The sequence below is a fragment of the Hypanus sabinus genome, chromosome 7, assembly GCF_030144855.1.
Source record: "Hypanus sabinus isolate sHypSab1 chromosome 7, sHypSab1.hap1, whole genome shotgun sequence".
Classification (NCBI taxonomy): Eukaryota; Metazoa; Chordata; class Chondrichthyes; order Myliobatiformes; family Dasyatidae; genus Hypanus; species Hypanus sabinus.
In genome coordinates this window covers 137,686,659-137,708,085 of record NC_082712.1, presented here as the reverse complement: position 1 = coordinate 137,708,085, position 21,427 = coordinate 137,686,659, and the positions used below count along the sequence as shown (strand labels likewise).

The window sequence follows — 21,427 nt, the reverse complement described above, 5'->3', positions numbered from 1 at the left end:
CACAGATGAATATAACTGGATTCAAAAATAAGTCAATTCAAGATCATTAAGATCAACTACTCTAGAGTGTCTTTCCTATCATAATACATTAGCTAGAGTACTGTTGGACAAGTCAATTTTAGAGCCAGAAAATAACCAGCCATAAAAAAAGCCTTCAACAGATTCAGTAAAATACTTTAAAATGCATATTAATACACAACTCCAATCAACAGAAAACAGCAATCCACATCTGTTTTGCATTTTTAGTATAATAAGGTTCACCAGTGCAAATTACTTTCCCAAAATGTGGAGACCAGAAGTGTATGTAGGACTTGAGCTGTGATCTAAGTAGTGTTAAATACATTTATACCTCTCCCAGCTCTTACGTTTTCAGCTTTGGCTAATAAAAAGGATCATTTATGCCTCTTTATCTTTCTTCTCAACCTGCTATCTTTAAATACCTTTGGATATAGACGACAGGTGCCTGTTTCTCCACGCTGCTCAGTATTCTCACATTTATTGTACATTCCTTTGATTTGCCACATCTCCAGAAAAGTATAAACTCTACACTAAACTTCATGTGCCATTAGTCTGTCCAACTGATCTGACTTCCTACTGCATTCTGAAGCTTCCATCCTACCTATCAACCAATTAGCCTTTTTTCTATCATCAACACGTTTCTTTATCATTTCTCCACCACCCACTTCCATGTTCAAATGGAAAACATTTAAAATTGCTCCATTAACAAGACCCCTGTGAGATCCCCACAGAAACTTCTTGCCATTGAGCCAGTTTTGGGCCCAATTTTCAATTCCTCCTCAGATCCCATGGGCTTTTAACTTATTGGCCCAGCCTTCTCTATGGGATCTTGTCAAAAGCCTTGCCAGAATCAATGAAAACTATATCAAATTGTCTTCACTTGTTGTCCTAGTTCCTTTTTAAAAACAAGTGAGTTAATCAAACAAAACTATTACTTAACAAATCTATGCTGAATGACCTTAATCGACTTATGCCTTTTAAAATATAGCTTAATATACTCTGAGAAGTGATTCCAACAATTAGCCCAGCACTGAAATTAAACTAACCACCGTGTGATTATTCTGTTTATCCCCTCATTCCTTTACAGCAAGGATACAAAGTTAGCGTAACGCCATTAACACAACTCCTATACTCAGAGAGGTTTGAAAAATAATGATCAAAGTTCCTGATATTTTATTTCTTGCTTCTTTTAACAGTCTAGCACTTTCAAAGTGCTAAACCTCATAATATTTCCACTCTTGCTATGTTCATCACATCTAATACTTTGTACACTTTCTCGTTAACTTAAACATTTGCATCCTCCTCCCACCTGAAACAAATTGTACTGGTCCCAACGTGTCCCAATCAATCAGAATCCACTGTATTTTCAGTGATTAAATTATCCTTACCTTTTCACTTCAGCTTGCCACTTGCTAGTCAATTTAAGATAAAATTTGTGAATTTGCACAAGGCTAATCAGAATAAGATAATGGCTGTGCTTAAGCTAAGTGATGGTACATTAATCACTCCATGTGACTGAACATTAAAGTTGGTTTGAAAAGTGAATTGTGCCAAGAAGCAAAATACTAAATCAAACATGCAACATATCCCAAAATACGACAATATTCAACATTTTCTGAAAGGATAAATTAATTTAAAGTAGCCTGGAAACATGCACTGTACTGATGACCTTTCTGTTGCAGGTTATGTAGAAAATAAGGAGGTTAGATTATAGGGAGGGGACCAGAAATTCCTGGAAAGGGTCACGCATAAAATCGCTACAAAAACAAGACTCCTGTAAAACCCCTACAGAAGCTTCTTGCTTCCTGCCGTCAAGCCAGTTTGGAACCCAATTCTTGCTTGGATTTCCACACGCTGCAGTTCCTGACGAGACTGCCAGGGCCCCTGATGACTTCACCTGTACAATTTATACAGTGACAGGTAGGGCACTGAAAAAGACAGGGTCCGAAGGAACACAAGGTGCTCCCTTGAACTCCATGGGAGGCAAATGCAGAAATTGCCGGGGCCCGAGCAGAGATATTTAAATCATCCTTCGTGACAGGTAAGGCACCTGAGAATTGGAGGATAGCCAATGTTGTTCCGCTGTTTAAAAAGGCTCTAACCATATACTAGGAAATTATAGGCTGGCGAGTCTGACATCATTTGAGGGGAGAGTTAATGGAAGGTATTTTAAGGGACCAGATATATAAGTATTTGGATGGACATGGACTGATTAAGGATAGTCAGTATGGCTTTGTGCATGGAAGGTCATGACTAACCAATCTTATGGAGTTTTTTAAGGAAGTTATCAAGAAAATGTATAAAGGCAAGGCAGAGGACGTTGTTGACTTTAGCAAGGCATTTGACAAGGTCCCACATGGTAGGTTGGTCAAGAAGGTTCAGTCGCTTGGCATTCAAGATGAGGTAGTAAATTGGATTAGACATTAGCTTTGTGGGAGAAGCCACAGAGTGGTAGTAGAAGGTTGCCTCTCTGACTGGAGACCTCTGACTAATGGAATGCCACAGGGACCAATGCTGGGTCCGTTGTTGTTTATCACCTATATCAATGATCTGGATCAAAGATTGCAGATGACACCAAGGTAGTTGACAGTGAAGAAGGCTATCATAACTTATGGAGGGATTTGGACCAACTGGAAAAATGAGCTGTGAGAAAAAGGGCTGCAAAAAATGGTAGATGGAATTTAATGCAGACAAGTGCGAGATGCTGCACTTTAGTAGGCCCAAACAGGATAGGTCCTACACAGTGAATGGTAGGGCACTGAGGAGTGCTGTAGAGCAAAGGGATCTGGGAATACAAATTCTTAATTCATTAAGCGTAGTATCACAGGTAGATAGGGTCATAAGGAAAGCTTTTGGCACATTGGGATTCAGAAATCAAAGTACAGGACATGGATGTTATGTTGAAGTAATACAAAATATTGGTGAGGCCTAATTTAGAGTATTATTTACGGTTTTAGTCACCTAGCTACAGGAAAGACATTAATAAGATTGAAAGAGTACAGAGAAAATTTACAAGGATGTTGTCGGATCTAGAAGAACTGAATTATAAGAAAAGATTGAATAGGCTGGAACTTTATTGCTGGGAATGTAGAAATTTGAGAGGAGATTTGATAGAGGTATACAAAATTATGAGGGGTATAGATAGGGTAAATGCAAGCAGGCTTCTTCCATTGACATTGAGTAGGACTATAACCAGAGGTCATAGGTTAAGGGTGAAAGATAAAAAGTTTAAGAGAAATACGAGGGGAAACTTCTTCACTGAGGGTCATGAGAGTCTGGAATGGGCTGGCAACACAAGTGGTGCCTGCGAGCTCGATTTTAATGCTTCAGAGAAGTTTAAGGTACATGAATGGTTAGGGTATGGAGAGCTATAGCTCCAGAGCAAGTCAACGGGAGTAGGCAGTTTAAATGCTTCAGCATGGACCAGATGGCCCAAAGAGCCTGTTTCAGTGCTGTACTTCTCCATAACTTTAAGTGGTAGAACTGAGAAATCTGGGAAAGCAGATCCATAGTTCTTTGAAGGTGGTGTCACTGCATAGACAGGGTTGTAAAGAAAGCTTTTGGCACATTGGCCTTCACAAATTAAAGTACTGAATACAGGAGTTGCGATGTTAAGTTGAAGTTCTACAAGATATTGTAGATTTGGAGTACTGTGTGCAGCCTTGGTCACCATGCTACAGGAAGTAAGTCAGTAAGATCGGAAAAAAGCAGAGAAAACTTAAAAAGAATGTTGCCAGGACTCGAGAATCTGAGGTATATGGAAAGGATGAGTCGGTTCAGACTTTATTTCCTGGAGCATAGAAGAATGAGGGGAGATTTAATAAAATTATGAGAGATATAGATTAAATGCTAAATCAAGAAATTTGGATATGTACATGGATAGGAGAGATATGGGGGGGCTTTGGTCTGGATGTAGGTCGATAGAGTGCAGCAGGATTAGATGGGCTGAAGGGCCTGTTTACGTGCTGTAGTGTTCTGTGACTTCATGACTCTATAAAGGTAATTATATTTTAAATGCTTAAGACAACGGTTTAAAATAATCTCTTGATATAATACCTTCATAAACTATTTAATGTGTTAAATACATATCAAGCTAGAAGAATACATTAAGAAGAAACTGTTAAATTAAAATAAATTACTGTTTTCAAGTCTCCTTTCGAACAGGCCAAGCAATTCAAATATTCACACCCAGGGCTCTTGCAATAATTTTCTGTTCCAGATTTAAGGAGACACTTCTTTTTTTGGCAGGGAATGCACAGGAGGGACTTCAAAATCTAGGTCAAATTTTCTACACTAAACTAGGAAAAAATGACCAGCAAACAAGGTAACCTATTTGCAGCTCTTGCTCATCTTTTTGTTTTAAGAAAAGCTGCTCTCCTCTCTACACATTCAGGCTACATCCTCACAAGACCAGATAATTTTGAAAATGCCGGTTTCGCGTAAAATTGATAGGCATCCACACTATGCGTTTTTGAAAATATCTCTGTCCACATTGAAACGGAGATTTCGGTGAATCTCCTCCTCCTGCGCATGCGCAGAACACATCTACCGAAAACAAGCGACAGGTTTGGTGTCGAATCTTGTGGTAAAAGTGCGCATTTGTGTAGTTACAGACTAGAAAAAGTTAAAACGACGGACAGCTGTTGGCTCTCGCGCAGGAGAACTTAAAACTAAAAAAAAACAAATACTGGAGCGTACAGAGGCAACCGACAGGGAATTCACTGACTGTATGACACGGTTGACGACGAACATTGAAAAACTGACTAACTCTGTTGCATTAATAAAACACCTTGTTAAATGTGTAAAGTATGTCTGCATCAGTGTTACCTTGTATTTCCATACAATGTTACATTAGGCTGTTATACATCTATTGTCAGAGAAGTACTTGCATAAATAGGTAAACCACCTTCATATGAGCAAGGACAGAAAACGGCAAAGTGAGTACAGTATACTTATTTATTCAGTAAGTTATGGGTCAAAGTATTTGGAGAGTACATTTCTAACTCTTCTGGCTTCAGTCTCATTGCCGTCTGTTCTGAAATTGTTAGGTTGCGTTCAAGAAAACATTGGAATAGCGCACTGCTGTCTGACAGCGTTTTCAAAAGTCTCTGGTTACTCCGTCCACACTGATCTGCCCGAGCAGCATTTTCAAAAATATCCATCCTGGATTTCTGAAAAGCTCCGGTTTCGGGGGACAAAAACGCTGTTCTAGTGTGGACGGAGGGTAAAAATGAAGAGAAAAAGCTTCGGTTATGGATTTATCCGACGTAGTGTGGATGTAGCCTCACATAACTTTTTAAGCACTCTATGTCCTGAGCTAATCAGATCTGAAAGGCTGCAGAGACAGTCTCATCACCCACCTGCTGACCCAAGTCCTTGGAATCCTGTGCGCTGCAAACAGTGTGAACTGCAAGTGTTCTGATGTGGTCCGTGCTTCCTTCGTGCACTTAGTACTCAGTGGCAGATTCTCAGTGGCACCCAGACTGATGCTAAAAGAACTCAAGTAGAGCTGTAGTAGGTCATAGACAGCCTGTGTTAGGTCATGGATGCTTGCCTTCAGAGGACTTACTGCAGGTGAAGATCCTGAAATCAGAGTACAACATGCTTTCTTATTGAAATCCATACATTGACGTTGTACAGATGTGTTTTAACTTAGCTGAAAGTATACGGGAAAAATATTACAATGTCACAAACTAAACCATGCAGGTTACCCAAGTTGAATTAACATACAACTTGGATTCAAAAAGAAAAAAAAATCAAGCATCACAGTCCACATCATTTCTAAGCAGGAAATAAAATCTTGTACAGCATGAATTGTGCTAACAAAGGGCCATTTGCACAATGTGAAGACTTTGCTACTCCAGCACAAAGAAATCCTTCATTCATGTATCATCACCGCTACATACTGGGCCTGATTGTGCTGGTTTGTGGTTGATGCACTTTGTAGAGAAATGCGGGCTGGATGTGGATCACGGTTTCATCTCTGTGCACTTCAACACGGAAGTATATAAGGCATTATAAATAAAATCAAATAGTGATACACCTGATCTTCCATTCCACCACAGGAATCATGAGACCACAAAACAAAGGAGAAGAGCTAGCCCATTGAGTCTATTCCACCATTCCATCGTGGCTGATATCATCACTCTCAATTCTATTTTCCTGCTTCTCATAATCTTTCACTAATCAAGAACCAGTAACCTCCACTTTAAATATACTCAATGACTTAGCCTCTACAGCTGTTTGCAGCAATGAATTCCACAGATTCACAAAACTTCATAAAGAAATTCCTCCTAATTTCTGTTCTAAATGGATGTCCCTCTATTCCATGAGTTCCCAACCTGGGCTCCACGAACCCTCAGCTAATGCTAGGGTGCTCATGCCATGAAAATGTTTGGGAACCCCTGCTCTATTCTAAGGCTGTGCCTTCTGGTCCAGGATTCCCCTATTGCAGGAAACACCCTCTCCATGTCCACTCTATCCAGGCCTTTCAATATACGATAGGTCTCAATAAGATCCCCTTCATTCATTCCAAACTTCAATGAGTACAGGCTCAGAGACATCAAATGCTCCTTAAATGTTAACACTTTTATTTCTGGAATCATTCTTGTGAACCTCCTCTGGACTCTCTCCAATGCCCGCACATTCCTTCTTAGATAAAGGGCCCAAAATGGTTCACAATACTCCATTTGCATTATTTCCAAGAAGACAGATAGTCCTATTATCTCCTTCCCAGTTTTGAGGCATTAATTCTGTTTCTCCTTCCATGGAAATAGTCTGACTTATTCAGTATTTTGTGTTTCTATTTTAAATTTAACTGAAACAGCTTGTCCTCTGCAAATTGCAAGTAAATGTTCAAAAGGTTATATGATGTATCATACTTCTACACTTAATCACAATCTGTTTGCACAAAAAGAATGCTCTGCAGTTTTGTGTAAATAAAGTATAAAACAACTCACAATTAATAATTGAAAACAGCATCCAAATATCCTATGCAATTGTGAAAACAGTGCTGTTGATATCAATACCTAGGAAAACCGAAAATAAAATCCCCTGCGTGTTCAATTGGAATAATGCAGTTTTTAGAGTTTGTCAGGGATTCATATTTCTGGGAATAAAAGACAGTTTTCCAGCTGACTTGCAACATTCCTTGGCAGTATAGTTACATGGTACAGATAATGCAAAGGTCCCAAAGTACAAAATTGCACAGATTTGTTTGCTAACTGGATAGCTAAAGAGAAAATCTGTCAAAGTCATCCCTAACAGCATAGCCTCACTGGCAATAAGTGAATTACATTTTAAATACATATATTTTGCTCTTAAGGTGACTTACCATTTTTTGCAACATTTGTTGAATCACCAGTCTCTTTTGATATAACCTATATTTGAGAATGCATTATAATTAGTCTCTGAAGTTAAAATGAGTGGTTCCTTTTGTCACTTGTGAATTGAAATCCAGGATACACTAAGAAATTGAATATTGCACAATGTCAGATTCCCTTCACTTGTAAAATAACGGAGTCACTCCTTTAATTTCTGATTTATCTCAGTGGTCTAAACCCTTTGCTTAAAAGCTTGGCCAGCTCCCCTCCAACTTACAAGGTTTCTATTGTGTAATTGTGCAGAAATTCCAGACACCCAAACTGGGGCAGAAGCCTGAATATTCTGCATTGTAGATTACTGCTCTGGATAGAATGACATCCTACGCTTTGGACTTGAGCCTAGTGGAAACTACAAAGTTCTGGAAATCTCATTCATTTTGCTTGGAAGATTCAATTACACTTGAATCTTCCTAGTGTTTTAATGTTTCAATTCCACTTTTGGTTCAAGAAGAACTTTTAACTTTTAAGAATTTTGAGTACATGTGAATGCCATAACCATTCATATCCCTCAATAGTTTATAAGCTGCAGCAAGATTTAACTGATACAATTTTTGCGCTCAAATTTAAAATTAAATGCATTATCAAAGTACTTATATGCCACCAAATACTATCCTCAGCCTCATTTTCTTGCAGGGATTCACAGTAAATAGAAAGAACAGAATAGAATCAATGAAAAAATCACACAAGATAGAGACAAACAAATTTGATGCAAAAGGCAACAAACAGTGCAAATGTAAAAAGAAAATAATCATAACAATAATACATAAACAATAAATATTGAGAACACGCATTATATGGTCCTTAAAAGCAAGCACATAGTCTGTGGAATCAGTTAAGTGTTGGGGTGACTGAAATTATCCTAACTGGTTCAAGAGCCCAATGGTTGAGGTCTAATAACTGTTCCTGAACCTGATGGTGTGGGACTGCAGACTCCCGTACCTCCTTCCTGACGGCAGCAGTGAGAAGACAGCATGCCCTGCGTAGTGGTGTGTCCTTTATGATGCTGCCTTCCTGAGGCAGCGTTCTTTGTAAATGTGCTCAATGATGTGGAGGGCTTTATCTGGAGCACATTCAATACTTTTTGTAGTTTTTCCCTTTCAAGGGCATTGGTTTTCTCATAGCAGGCAGTAATGCAGCCAATCAGTATAACCTGTACTGTGCACATATAGAAGTTTGTCAAAGTTTTAGATGACATGCAGAATCTGCGCAAACGTCTAAGAAAGTAGAGGCACTCCCATGCCTTCTTTGCAATGGCACTTAAGTGCTGGACCCACGACAGATCCTCTTAAATGATAATACTGAGGAATTTAAAGTTGCTGACTCTCTCCACCTCTGATCCCCTAATAAGGACTGGCTCAAGCATCTCTGGTTTCTTCCACCTGTAGTCAATGATCAGCTCAGTCTTGCTGACTTTGAGTGCGAGGTTATTGTTGTGGTACCATTCAGCCAGAAACCTCCCTCCTATATACTACCCTTGTCACTACCCTTTGTCACTCTTACTGATTTGGCCTGCAACAGTGGTGTCTTTACAAATATGGCACTGGAGCTGTATTTAGCCTCGCAGTCACACATATAAAGTGAGTACAGCAGAGGTTAAGTACACAGCCTTGTGGTGCATCTTTGCTGATGGTGATTGTGGAGATGTTGTTGTTGCCAATCCAAACTGACTCTGCTCACAAGTGAGGAAATTGAGGATCCAGTTGCACAAGGTCGGCTATTGAGGCCTAGCCTTTGAAGCTTAGTTTGAGGGGATCATATGAAGAGCACTCTAATGTATGCATTTTCACTGTTCAGGTCTGTATGTAAAGTCTGGCAAAACCTAATGTTGAATTAAGACTTTAAAGTTAGCTGTGAGCTTACCACCTAGCAGAAGATTGTGCATGGGTATGTGGTCATGATAATGGTGAAAATTTTAGAAAACGCACAGGGCGATCTGAGCTTCGGGCCAATCTTGATAGTATGATATGTACTCAATGTTAAAGCTCCTTATGCTTACTGACTACTTTTTACGGGACCAAAAAAAAAATCTTTCAGGGATCACACATTTGATGGTTGCTACAGAAAATAAATGGTTAGAAAACACAGTGAAAATTTTAAGCTCCTCTGAATTTAAATTTTTTAAGAAGCTAGCTTCGGAATTAGGGATGCAATACAGAAAGTTAATCATTTCCAGAGGAGGTGTTCCCATTTGCTGAAATCAAACTCAGGACTTTCAGCTCTATAACTTGCTGCTTGGCTAAACAACAAAGAAAATGTGAATTGAGACAACTTTGCCCAAAGTCTCATGCAAGTAAGAGTCATAGAGCAATATAACATGGATGCAGATACTTTTCCCCTTCAGGTCCATGCTGACTAGTGTGCCCACACAATTTCCCATATTTGCCCCATACCTCTCTAAACCCCACCCCTCCACATACTTCCCAAGTGCTTCCTAAATGATAATATTGCACCTGCCTCAGTCATGACCTCGAGCAGCTCAACCCATATAGTTACACTCCTCTGTGTGAAAGTTGCCCCTTAGGTCCCTTTTAAACCTATCCCCTCTCATCCTAAATCCATGTGTCACTTTGGGAGGACAAACCAGGGTAAGACTTACATAGACATAGTGAATGCTTACATAGTGAATAGTGAGATATGTGGTAGATTCAAAGGACTTGAGAATACAAGGCCATAACTCATTGAAAGTGTCATCACAGGTAGATAGGGTCATACAGAGAGCTTCTGATACATTGGCTTTCAGCAATCAGGGCACTGAGCACAGCAATTGGGATTTTGTGCTGAAGTTGTACCAGACATTGGTGAGGCCAAATTTAGCATATTGTGCAGAATTCTGGCCACCTACCAACAAGAAAGCTATCATTAAGCTTTAAAAAGTGCAGACATTTACATGGAAGTTGCTAGGACCTAAGGACCCCAGTTACAGGGGAAGATTGAATAGTTTAGGACTTTATTCAATGGAGTGCAGGAGAAGGAACAGCAGGCAGTGAAAAAAGCTAATGGCATGTTGCCCTTCATAACAAGGGGAATTGAGTATAGGAGCAAAGAGGTCCTTCTGCAGTTGTACAGGGCCCTGGTGAGACCACACCTGCAGTACTGCATTCAGTTTTGGTCTCCAAATTTGAAGGACATACTTGATATTGAGGAAGTGCAACGTAGGTTCATGAGGATGATTCCCGGGATGGCGGGACTGTCATAAGCAATTGGGCTTGTATACACTGGAACTTAGAAGGATGAGAAGGGATCTGATTGAAACATGTAAGATCACTAAGGGATTGGACACGCTAGAGGCAGGAAACATGTTCCCAATGTTGGGGGAGTCCAGAACCAAAGGCCACAGTTTAAGAATAAAGGGTAGGCCATTTAGAACAGAGTTGAGGAAAAACTTTTTCACCCAGAGAGTTGTGGATCTATGGAATGCTCTGCCACAGAAGGCAGTGGAGGCCAATTCTCTGGATGCTTTCAAGAAAGAGTTAGATAGAGCTCTTAAAGATAGTGGAATCAAAGGATATGGGGAGAAAGCAGGAACAGGGTACTGATTGTGGATGATCAGCCATGATCACATTGAATGGTGGTGCTGGCTCGAAGAGCTGAATGGCCTACTCCTGCACTGATTGTCTATTGTCTAAGAATAGGAGATCTTACAGAGGTATACAAAATTATGTATAGATAGAGTGAATACATACAGGCTTTTCCCACCTCAGGTTGGTTGAGACTAGAACAAGAAGTCAAAGGTTTAGAGTGAAAGGTGAAACGTTTAAGGGGAATCTGAGGGGAAACTTCTTCCCTCTAATTACGACATATGGAAGGCCAACACAAGAGTGAAAAGGCAATTACATATAAATTTAAAAACACAATTAGTTGCACAACAGTTGTGGCAGGGTTTGAATGCTTTCACCTATTACAATGTGAAACCAAGCAGCATGGGTGTCAACAAGGCTTTGCTACCAGATAACCTCAATGCCTTTTATGATTGCTTTGGCTACCAAAACATGGAGGCACCTTCGAACTCCCACAGCCTCTGATGACCCTGTGATTTCAGACTCTGAGGCCAACATGAGAATATTCTTCAGGACAGTGAACCCACAGAACCTCCTCCTTCCAAGAATATGGCAGCGCACTCAGATGCAGCAGCTTCTATGGGGTCAACCAAAGGTGGTATTATCCTTTTGAAGTGTATTTTTTACATTGACTGCGTGGCATCTATCGTAGTGAATGCTGGGCCTCAAGACATGGTCTATGCAGCCACCCAGGGGCAGGCGTTGAAGTCGGCCACTTCACTGGAGTGCCAGAGGCAATGTGATGCTGGAGTTGGTAGTGCCCTCCAGTCTTTGTTGACAGAAGACAAGCTGTATTGAGTTTGACTACAGACTGCTGCACCATTCATGGACTCAGGGACTTGGACCATATATTTTCTGTGACAATATTTTTCTGCTACCTTACATGTTCCTTGTGCTGTGAATGGCTGTTGGGACTGTGTTTTGCACCTTAGCCCCAGAGTAATGAGGCTTCATTTGGCTGTATTCATGTATGGTTGAATGACAATTCAACTTGGACTTGAAATAATCTGGCCCAGATGGGGTACCTGGCTGAGTACTGATGCTGATCAACTGGCTGGAGTGTTCTCCAATATCTTCAACCTCTTGCTTTGGCAGTCAGAGGTACCACCTGCCTCCATGGCTACCATCCAGTAATATTTACATCAACTGTGATGAAGTGCTTTGAGAGGTTGATGATGAAGCATTAACTCCTGCCTGAGAAGCAACTTGGATCCACTCCAATTTGCCTACCATCACAACAGATCAACAGCATCAGCGCTGGACTCCGGAGTGAAGGCTCCCGAGTTCAAATCCAAGTCAGGTCACTCCCGAGCACGCTTTCCATCAGTGCCGGGTTGAGCATTGAGCTAGCCACTCGGCCTCGTTAAAAAAAAAGGGCTCGAGTCTGGAACGTTCATATCATGACCTGGTTAATCTGAAAGGAGACCAATCCTGGCACCATGCACCAGACAAGAATGGCTGACTGTCTAGTGCGACACACTAAAAAAAAGGTCAACAGCAGATGCCATTTCATTGGCTCTTTACTCAATCTTGTGATTGGAAGATCTGGACAGCAAAGACACATGCATCAAGATGCTCTTCATTGACAACAACCTGGCATTCAATACCATCATCCCCTTAAAACTAATCAATAAACTCCAGGACCTTGGCCTCCATACCTCCTTGTGCAAATGGATCCTGAATTTCCTCACTTGCACTCCAGTCAGTTTGGATTGGCAAAAATATCTCCTCCACAATCTCCACAAGGCTCTGTGCATAGCTCCCTGCTCTACTCACTTTATAATTCTGACTGGGAGGCTAGGCACAGTTCTAATGCTATATTTGCTGATGTTGGCTGAATCGAAGGTGGCAACAGGAATCAAAAGAAGGAGACTGAAAATCTGGCCAAATGGTGCCAAAACAACAACCTCTCACTCAACATCGGCAAGACCAAGGCACTACTTCGTGACTTGGTGACTTCAGGAGGAGGAAACTGGAGGTCCATGAGTCTGTCCTCATTAAGGGATCAGAAATGGAGAGGGTCATCAACAGTAAGTTCACATGCATTATCATTTCAGAGGATTTGTCCTGGGTCTAGTATATAATGCCATTATAAAGAAAGCACGGTAATGCTTCTCTCTTAGAAGTTTGCAAAGATTCAGCATATCTAAAACTTTGACAAATTTCTATAGATGTGTGGAGGAGAGTAAATCGACTGGTTGCATTATGGTCTGGTATGGAAACACCAGTGTCACTGAACATAAATGCCTGCAAAAATGTAGTGGATACAGCCCTGATCATCACAGGTAAATCCCTGCCCACCACTGAGCACAATCAACATGGAGTGCCGTTGCAGTAAACCAGCATCCATGATCAAGGAACCCCACCACACAGCCCATGCTCTCTTCTCACTGCTGCCATCAGGAAGGTGGTACAGGAGCATCTGGACCCACACCTCCAGGTTCAGGAACAGATATTACCTCTCAGCCATCAAGCTTTTTGAAATAGAGGGGATAACTTCACTCAAGTTCACTTGTCCCATCACTGAACTGCTGCCACAAACTATGGACTCACTTTTAAGAACCCATCATCTCATGTTCTCGATATTAATTGCTTATTTACTTATATTATTGTATTTGCAAAGCTTCTTGTCTTTTGGATATTGGCTGTTTGTCCTGTTGGGCGCAGTCTTTCAATTGTTCCATTGTTTCTTGTGTTTACTGTGAATGCCCACAAGTAAATGCATTTCTAGGCTGTGATGTATGTTCTTTGATAATAAATTTACTTTGAACTCTTGCTTGTGCAAAGACCCAAACCCTTACAATTTGCCTATTGACACAACAGGTCTATAGTGGATGCAGTGAAGAATGCACATTTGGCCTACAGGTCTGCCCTCTGCACACTCATGGCTGTGTAGCTAGGAACACCTCAGGCCATTGATAATATCGCTGATGACAGAATTTCAGATACCAATGAAGAGGTGCACAGAAGCTAGATAAATCAGTTGATTGAATGGTGTTGCAATAGCAACTGAGCACTCATTGTCAGGAAGACCATATAATTGATCATGGACATAAGAAAGGGGAACATACACCAGTCCTCAGAGGGGTCAGCAGTGTAAAGAAGGATGCGCAGCTTCAAATTCTTTACCATCATCATCTCAGAGGATCTATCTTGGGCCCAATACATTGATTAAGTCATGATGAAGGCATTGCCACTGGTATATTTCATTAGGAATTGGAAGACATACTAGCAAATTTCTACAGATGCGCAGTGGAGAGCATTCTGACTGGTTGCATTACTGCCTGGTACGGAGGCTTGAAAGCACAAGAACAAAAGAGGTCGCAGAGGATTGTGCACTCAGCCGGCTACATCATGAGCACCTTCAAAAGGAAGCGCCTCTAGAAGGCAGCATCTATCGTCAAGGATCACAACCATCTGACCATGACTTCTTCTCACTGCTACCATCAGCAAGGTAGTACAGGAGCCTGAAGATGCACATCAACAGCTTCCTCCCCTCTGCCATTAGATTACTGAATGTTCCATGAACTCAAGAACACGATCTCACTATTCTTCTTTTACATGTTGTTTTGTTGAAGTACATATATATATATTTTTAAATGCCTTGCATTGTGCTACTGCCACAAAACAAGAAATTTCCCAACATATGAGAAGTGGTAGTTGCTGGTTCAATTGCATCGCATAAGAGAAGTTTGGGTAGGTACGTGGGAGATGGAGCTATTACCTGTGTGCAGATAGGTGGGACTACAAAAAACCACCATAGAAGAGACTAGATGGGGCAAAGGGCCTGTAATGCTCTACAATTCTGGTTTTGGAATCCTCTAACATGGGGGCAAAATGATTAGCATTCATCTTATCCATGCTTTGCACAATTTTAAACATTTCTGTAAAGATGCCCATTGTTCACCTATATTCTAAGGAGTTATATCAGAGCCAGGTCAACTTCTTTCTGAAACACAGGAACCCTTAGCCCTGGCAAATCTGGGAAGCAAAATGGCAAAGCTCTAATGACATGTGAAGTTGGTAGTTTAATTAGTCACTGTAAATAGCCCCTAGTTTGTAAGTAAGTGATTGAATCTGAGGGAGATGATGGGAATGTGTGGAAGTATAAAACGAAAGTAGTATAAGATCACTGAAAATGGGTATTTGATAGCAAGCACAAAATCAATAGACTATAGGGCCTACTTCTGTAAGACTATGATGTTTGGACAGAAACGCAACCAGCAACACAGCAGTAACTTCACTGGAAAATTTAAAAAAAGACAACAATTACTGACTTACAGTGGCTGCATGGTAGTGTAGTGGTTAGCATGATGCTTCACAGTACACGTGACCTGGGTTCAATCCCCACCACTTCCTTTAAGGAGTTTGTAGGTTAATAAATGCCCTTCATATTCTACAGAATATTTCATGGAACAATTGTTTAACCACACTATTTGCATTTTATCTAGATTGAAAGCAGTTTGTTACTTAATGAACATTGGAAATTGGAATTACAGTACTCCCTGTCTGCTAGGTAATCATATTTGCATCTAAAAACACTACAATTTCTCAACTTCAAGCGACAGATCATGTTTACCAGCTTGGTAGCAAGTTTTAATCGCTGTTGCCATTGTTTGTGAGTGATGCTGTACACAGGCTCCACCTCAGTGATCAAGAGAGACCAATTATTATGACTGATCAGCCATCATGATGATGCAGCTTCCAGCAAGGGAATTACCAATGAGCAATGCTCTTGAACAGCAATTAAGGTTAAGCAGAAAGTAAATTCTCTGAGACAGCCCAGTGCCTTTACTGAAATAAATTACGTTTCAGGTTAAGTTGATTAAGTTTAGCTTAAGATAATACTATTAGTCAGATGTTGTGAATCGTGCGACTAAAACTGCAACCTAAATTCACTAATGGCCACCTGATTCAAAGAGATAAAGGGTAACAAAAAAAAATTCTGCGCTCTATGCTACCAAAAGTTACTTTGTCCTTGGGGGTCATTTCCTGCACATCCTCCCCTGCAGGAACTAGGTTTATATATGATAAGAAAGCTGCACTATTTGAACACTAATCAACAAAACGCCTTGTAGAGTCACATGACTTTAATACTAAGAATGAGGTAACAAGTGTAGCCAATTGAATGATAAAACTCCAGTAGGAATCTTCAATTATTTCAACTGCTAGGAATTCGGCTAATGAGACAAATTTGGTGTGGGAGAAGAGAATTTTCTTTTTTTCAGCACAATGGGTTAATTTGATGTGCATGCAAAAATTTGGTGATTTTACCTCAGCTGTTTTACTTTTCGGTAGATTAACAACCCGTTTTAATTTCTTCACAGCATCAGTGATTGCCTTGGTCTCTGTACCATCCAACGCACTACAAATGTCCTTTGCAGACTGGATAATCTGTTCCACCATTCTGTACTGCTTTCCCTGGTTAAAAATTAAACAGCACAGGAATGTGATAAAGCTCAGGGGGAAAAAAGCTAACATTGCAGAGCACCTTCAGCATCAAAGAAATTATTCAAGAAAATGTTAGGCACTCGCAAGTCCACACTTTATTTCACAATAATAGAAACACATCATCAAGAATGCTGGTCTACATCTTCAAAAAAGATTGGAATGCAATCAGCTGCATTAAAATTTCAGTAATGCAAGCACGAACACAGGATAAATCATGCCTCTTTGTAATAATATTCATGTTAAGCACTTGTTTAATTTGGCTGATAGGAATAGAGTTGGCTGTTAATAATGGCAGCTCAAACAAAATCTTCGCCAGTTTTCTTTCATCTCAGAAGCCTTAGCAGTTATAAGGGGTCTCTGACCTGAAACATTAATTTTTTCTCTTTCCAAAGATGCTTGCTATCTGTTTTTACTTCAACAATGACAGGGAGGGAAAAATATGCCAAATGTGCACATTGTTTGAACCAGCACTCTGGAAAGTAGTCCAATCTGAGAGGAAAATATCCTCCAATTACTTTGCAATAATTGCTACAACAATGGGATTCTCCAGATAGTGCACTACAGATAATTATCAAGACTGAAAAAATCTTTACATTTTGCAATGATTCTCAGTGAGGGAATGAGTTACTTTCAAAAATCCCTTTTTCACAATAAAGATTGCAGATCACCTTAATTAGGAAACTGGGATGGGGAATGAACTTTATTCCAGATTCTCTTTAGTCTTCCATTTATATTGACAGAAAAGCAGACCTCTAAATGACATCACCAGCGGTGTCCATTCCGTGTATGTGCTCGCCTATTTGAATTTTGGAAATAGTCATCAATCCATATCATTGTATTCAACCAGTAGACTGAATTTTGAATTTGTATTAATATTGTTTACCTCTTGCATTAGGGCAGATTAAAATGTAAAAAATAAAAAAACCTTGCTCATACCAAATTAATACTTACTGCATTTTGAAGTATTGCCTTTTCCCTCTTATGATAGACTTCCAGGAGTTCAGCAAGACGTTGCCTAGGCAATCAATACAATGGCATAAGAGGTAAATTTATAAAGTAAATGTTCAAGAAAATGCTGATCTGATAATGAGGTGAATAAATTAATATTTTTTACCTCGTCGTAATTTCTTTGAAGGGCTTTTCCAACTGATAGAGATACTTTGTAAAATCTGTAGGCATCTCATCATCTTCTGCCTATTCATTATATACATACATATCAATACATTGCTATTTCTAGTGAGATTAAGCATCTTGATGAACAAAGTGAGTGACAATATGTGCAAATGTTTTATCTAATACTTTACAATGGATTTTTTTCATAATCTCACTCCTGATATATCTTTGCAAGTGGCACAAGTGCTACACTTGCCCATTTAGCTCCTCCATCACCTCCATTCATGGACACAAATAGTCCTGCCAGGTGAGGCAACAATTTACCTGTGAATCTTTTGGGATTGTCTATTGTATACAGTGCTCCTAATGTGGCCCCCTCAACACTGGTGAGACCGAAAGTAAACTCGGGGGCCTTTTTGGCGAGCATCTACCTCACTTTATCCACCTAAAGCAGAATTTCCCAGTGGGCAACCATTTTAATTCCTATCCCCATTCCTGTTCTGACTTGCCAGCCCATGGCCTCCTCTTTGGCCACGATTGAGGCCACTCTCATGAAGAAGTGATATCTCATATTCCATCTACTGAGTCTCCGGCCTGATGGCATGAAAAACAGTTTCTCCTTCGAGTGATTTCCCCACCCTGGCCTCTTACCACTTCTCCACACTTTCCTATCACATCCCTGATGCCCTTCCTCCTTCCCTTTCTCCCATGGTCCACTCTTCTCTTCTATCTGATTCCTGCTTCTCCAGCCCTTTATCTTTTCACCACCTCGTGTTCCTTTTGCTCCCCACATCTTTTTATTCTGGAGTCTTCCCCTTTCCTTTCTAGTCCTGATGAAATGTTGGGAAGAGGCCTGGTCGAGGGAAGTGCCTGGTGTGAAAAGTGCTAGTCTTTGGCTCGAGAGTCTTCGGCGAGGAGACTACGCCAGGCACAATTGCAGAGAGTGAAGACATGGCCGCTAAGCTGATTCAGTGTGCTACATGCATGATGTGGGAGGTCAGGGACACTGATGGTGCACCCAGCTGCTACAGCTGTGGAAAGTGTGTCCAGATTCAGCTTCTGAAGGAGCATGTTGCAGCACTGAAGAAAGAACTGGATGACCTCAGGTTTATCCGTGAAAACTAGGGTTTTCTGGACAGCACCTACAGTGAGGTCGTTACACCGAGGATACCGGAAGAGAGGAAGGGGGAGACGATGAGGAAGGAAAGGATGCTTGAAGTACAGGAGACCCTGGGGATGTACCTCTCATAAACATGTTCACCTTCTTGGAAGCTGTCAGGACAGAAGGTACTGCCAGTCTGAGAGGCGGACAGGTCTGCGAGCCGAAAATTGGTGCAGAAGCAGAGCCGAGGAGTCAGACATCAGGAAGAGTCGTGGTAGTAGGGGACTTCATAGTAAAAGGTGCGGAAACGGGGTTTCTGCGGCAACAGGCGAGATTTAAGGATGATGTGTTGCCTCCCTGGTGCTAGGATCCAGGACATCACGGAGCGATTGCAGGGAATCCTCAAGGGTGAAGGTGAACAGCCGGAAGTGGTAGTGCATGTCGGCACAAATGACATCGGGAAGAAGAGGAAGGACATTCTGCAGCGGGACTTCAGAGAACTCGGAAGGAGGCTGAAAAGCAGGACTTCCAGGGTGGTTATCTCTGGTTTGCTTCCAGTTCCTCGTGCTGGAGAGGGCAGGAACAGGGAGATAATGGATCTGAATGTGTGGCTGAGGAACTGGTGCAGGAAACAAGGATTTACATTCTTGGACCACTGGGATCTGTATTGGGGTAGGGATGAATTGTACAGAAGAGACGGGTTACACTTTAATAGGCGGGGGACCAGCATTCTGGCAGACAGGTTTGCCACTGCAACACGGATGTGTTTAAACTAAGTAGTGGGGGGGAAGGGGATGAACTGGAAATATAAGGATGGAGGTAAAGGGAAAGTGAAAATAAGAAAAGTTAAAAAGGACAACAGAATAAATGGAGTAGAAAGCTCAAAAAGAGATCATATAGTATGGCCAAGTGAAACAGGAATTGATATGAAAGGAGAGGGGAGTACCGAATTAAAAGTATTATATATGAATGCACGAAGTATAAGGAATAAAGTAGATGAGCTTGAGGCTCAGTTGGAAATTGGCAAGTACGATGTTGTGGGAATAACAGAGACATAGCTTCAAGCGGACAGGGCCTGGGAAATGAATATTCAAGGATATACATCTTATCGAAAGGACAGACTGACTGGCAGAGGGGGTGGGGTGTCTCTGTTGGTGAGGAATGATATTCAGTCCCTTGCAAGGGGGGGGGGGGACATAGAATATGGGGATGTAGAATCAGTATAGATAGAACTGAGAAATTCTAAGGGTAGAAAGACCCTAATGGGAGTTATCTACAGGCCCCCAAACAGCAGTCTGGATGTAGGGTGTAAGTTGAATGAAGAGTTAAAATTGGCATGTCGCAAAGGTAATGATACAGTTGTCATGAGGGATTTCAACATGCAGGTAGACTGGGAGAATCAGAATGATACTGGACCCCAAGAAAGGGAGCTTGTGGAGTGCCTCCGAGATGGATTCTTAGAACAGCTTGTACTGCAGCCTACCAGGGAGAAGGCAATTCTAGATTTAGTGTTGTGCAATGAACCAGATTTGATCAGGGACCTTGAGGTAAAGGAACCATTAGGAGATAGTGACCATAATATGATATGTTTTAACCTACAATTTGAGAAGGAGAAGGGAAAATCGGATGTGTTAGTATTACAGTTGAACAAAGGGAACTATGGAGCTACGAGGGAGGAGCTGGCTAAAGTTCAATGGAACAATACCCTAGCAGGGAAGACAGTGGAACAAAAATGGCAGGCATTTCTGGGAATAATGCAGAAGGTGCAGGATTAGTTCATTCCAAAGAGGAAGAAAGATCCTAAGGGCAGTAAGGGGCAGCCGTGGCTGACGAGGGAAGTAAAGGGCAGTATAAAAATAAAAGAGAAGAAGTATAACATAGCAAAGATAAGCCGGAAACCAGAGGACTGGGAAGATTTTAAAGAGCAACAGAAGATAACAAAAAAGGCAATACGCCAAGAAAAAATGAGGTACGAAGGTAAACGAGCCAAGAATATAAAGGAGGATAGTAAAAGCTTCTTTAGGTATGTGAATAGCAAAAAAATAGTTAAGACCAAAATTGGGTCATTGAAGACAGAAACGGGTGAATTTATTATGGGGAACAAGGAAATGGCAGATGAGTTGAACAGGTACTTTGGATCTGTCTCACTAGGGAAGACACAAACAATCTCCCAGAAGTAACAGTGGCCAAAGGAACTAGGGTAAAGGATGAACTGAAGGAAATTTATATTAGGCAAGAAATGGCGTTGGATAGACTGTTGAGTCTGAAGGCTGCTAAGTCCCTGGGACCTGATGGTCTGCATCCCAGGGTATTTAAAGAGGTGGCTCTGGAAACCGTGGATGTATTGGTAATCATTTTCCAATGTTCTATAGATTCAGGAACAGTTCCTGCTGATTAGAGGGTGGCTAATGTTGTCCCACTTTTCAAGAAAGGAGGGAGAGAGAAAATAGGGAATTATAGACCGGTTAGCCTGATGTTAGTGGTGGGAAAGATGCTGGAGTCAATTATAAAAGAGGAAATTATGACACATTTGAATAGCAGTAGAAGGATCAATCCCAGTCAGCATGGATTTATGCAGGGAAAATCATGCTTGACTAATCTTCTGGAGTTTTTTGAGGATGTAACTATGAAAATGGACAAGGGAGAGCCAATGGATGTAGTGTACCTGGACTTCCAGAAAGCTTTTGATAAAGTCCCATATAGGAGATTAGTGGGCAAAATTAGGGCACATGGTATTGGGGGCAGAGTACTGACATGGATTGAAAATTGGCTGGCTGACAGGAAACAAAGAGTAGTGATTAACG

The 21,427-nt window shown here is 41.0% G+C and overlaps 1 protein-coding gene across 3 annotated transcripts in view; it reads right to left on the bottom strand.

The window, feature by feature from the left end:
- Positions 1-21,427, bottom strand: part of pik3c2a (phosphatidylinositol-4-phosphate 3-kinase, catalytic subunit type 2 alpha) — a 153,682-nt gene that overhangs the window by 59,501 nt on the left and 72,754 nt on the right. For all 3 annotated transcript variants that reach the window (XM_059975730.1, XM_059975732.1, XM_059975731.1), the window contains exons 7-11: positions 17,523-17,602; positions 17,360-17,423; positions 16,232-16,378; positions 7,352-7,397; positions 5,379-5,601 (exon numbers count right to left, since the gene is read on the bottom strand). In XM_059975730.1, coding sequence (XP_059831713.1) covers positions 5,379-5,601; positions 7,352-7,397; positions 16,232-16,378; positions 17,360-17,423; positions 17,523-17,602 — 560 coding nt within the window. The remainder of the gene's footprint in view (positions 1-5,378; positions 5,602-7,351; positions 7,398-16,231; positions 16,379-17,359; positions 17,424-17,522; positions 17,603-21,427) is intronic.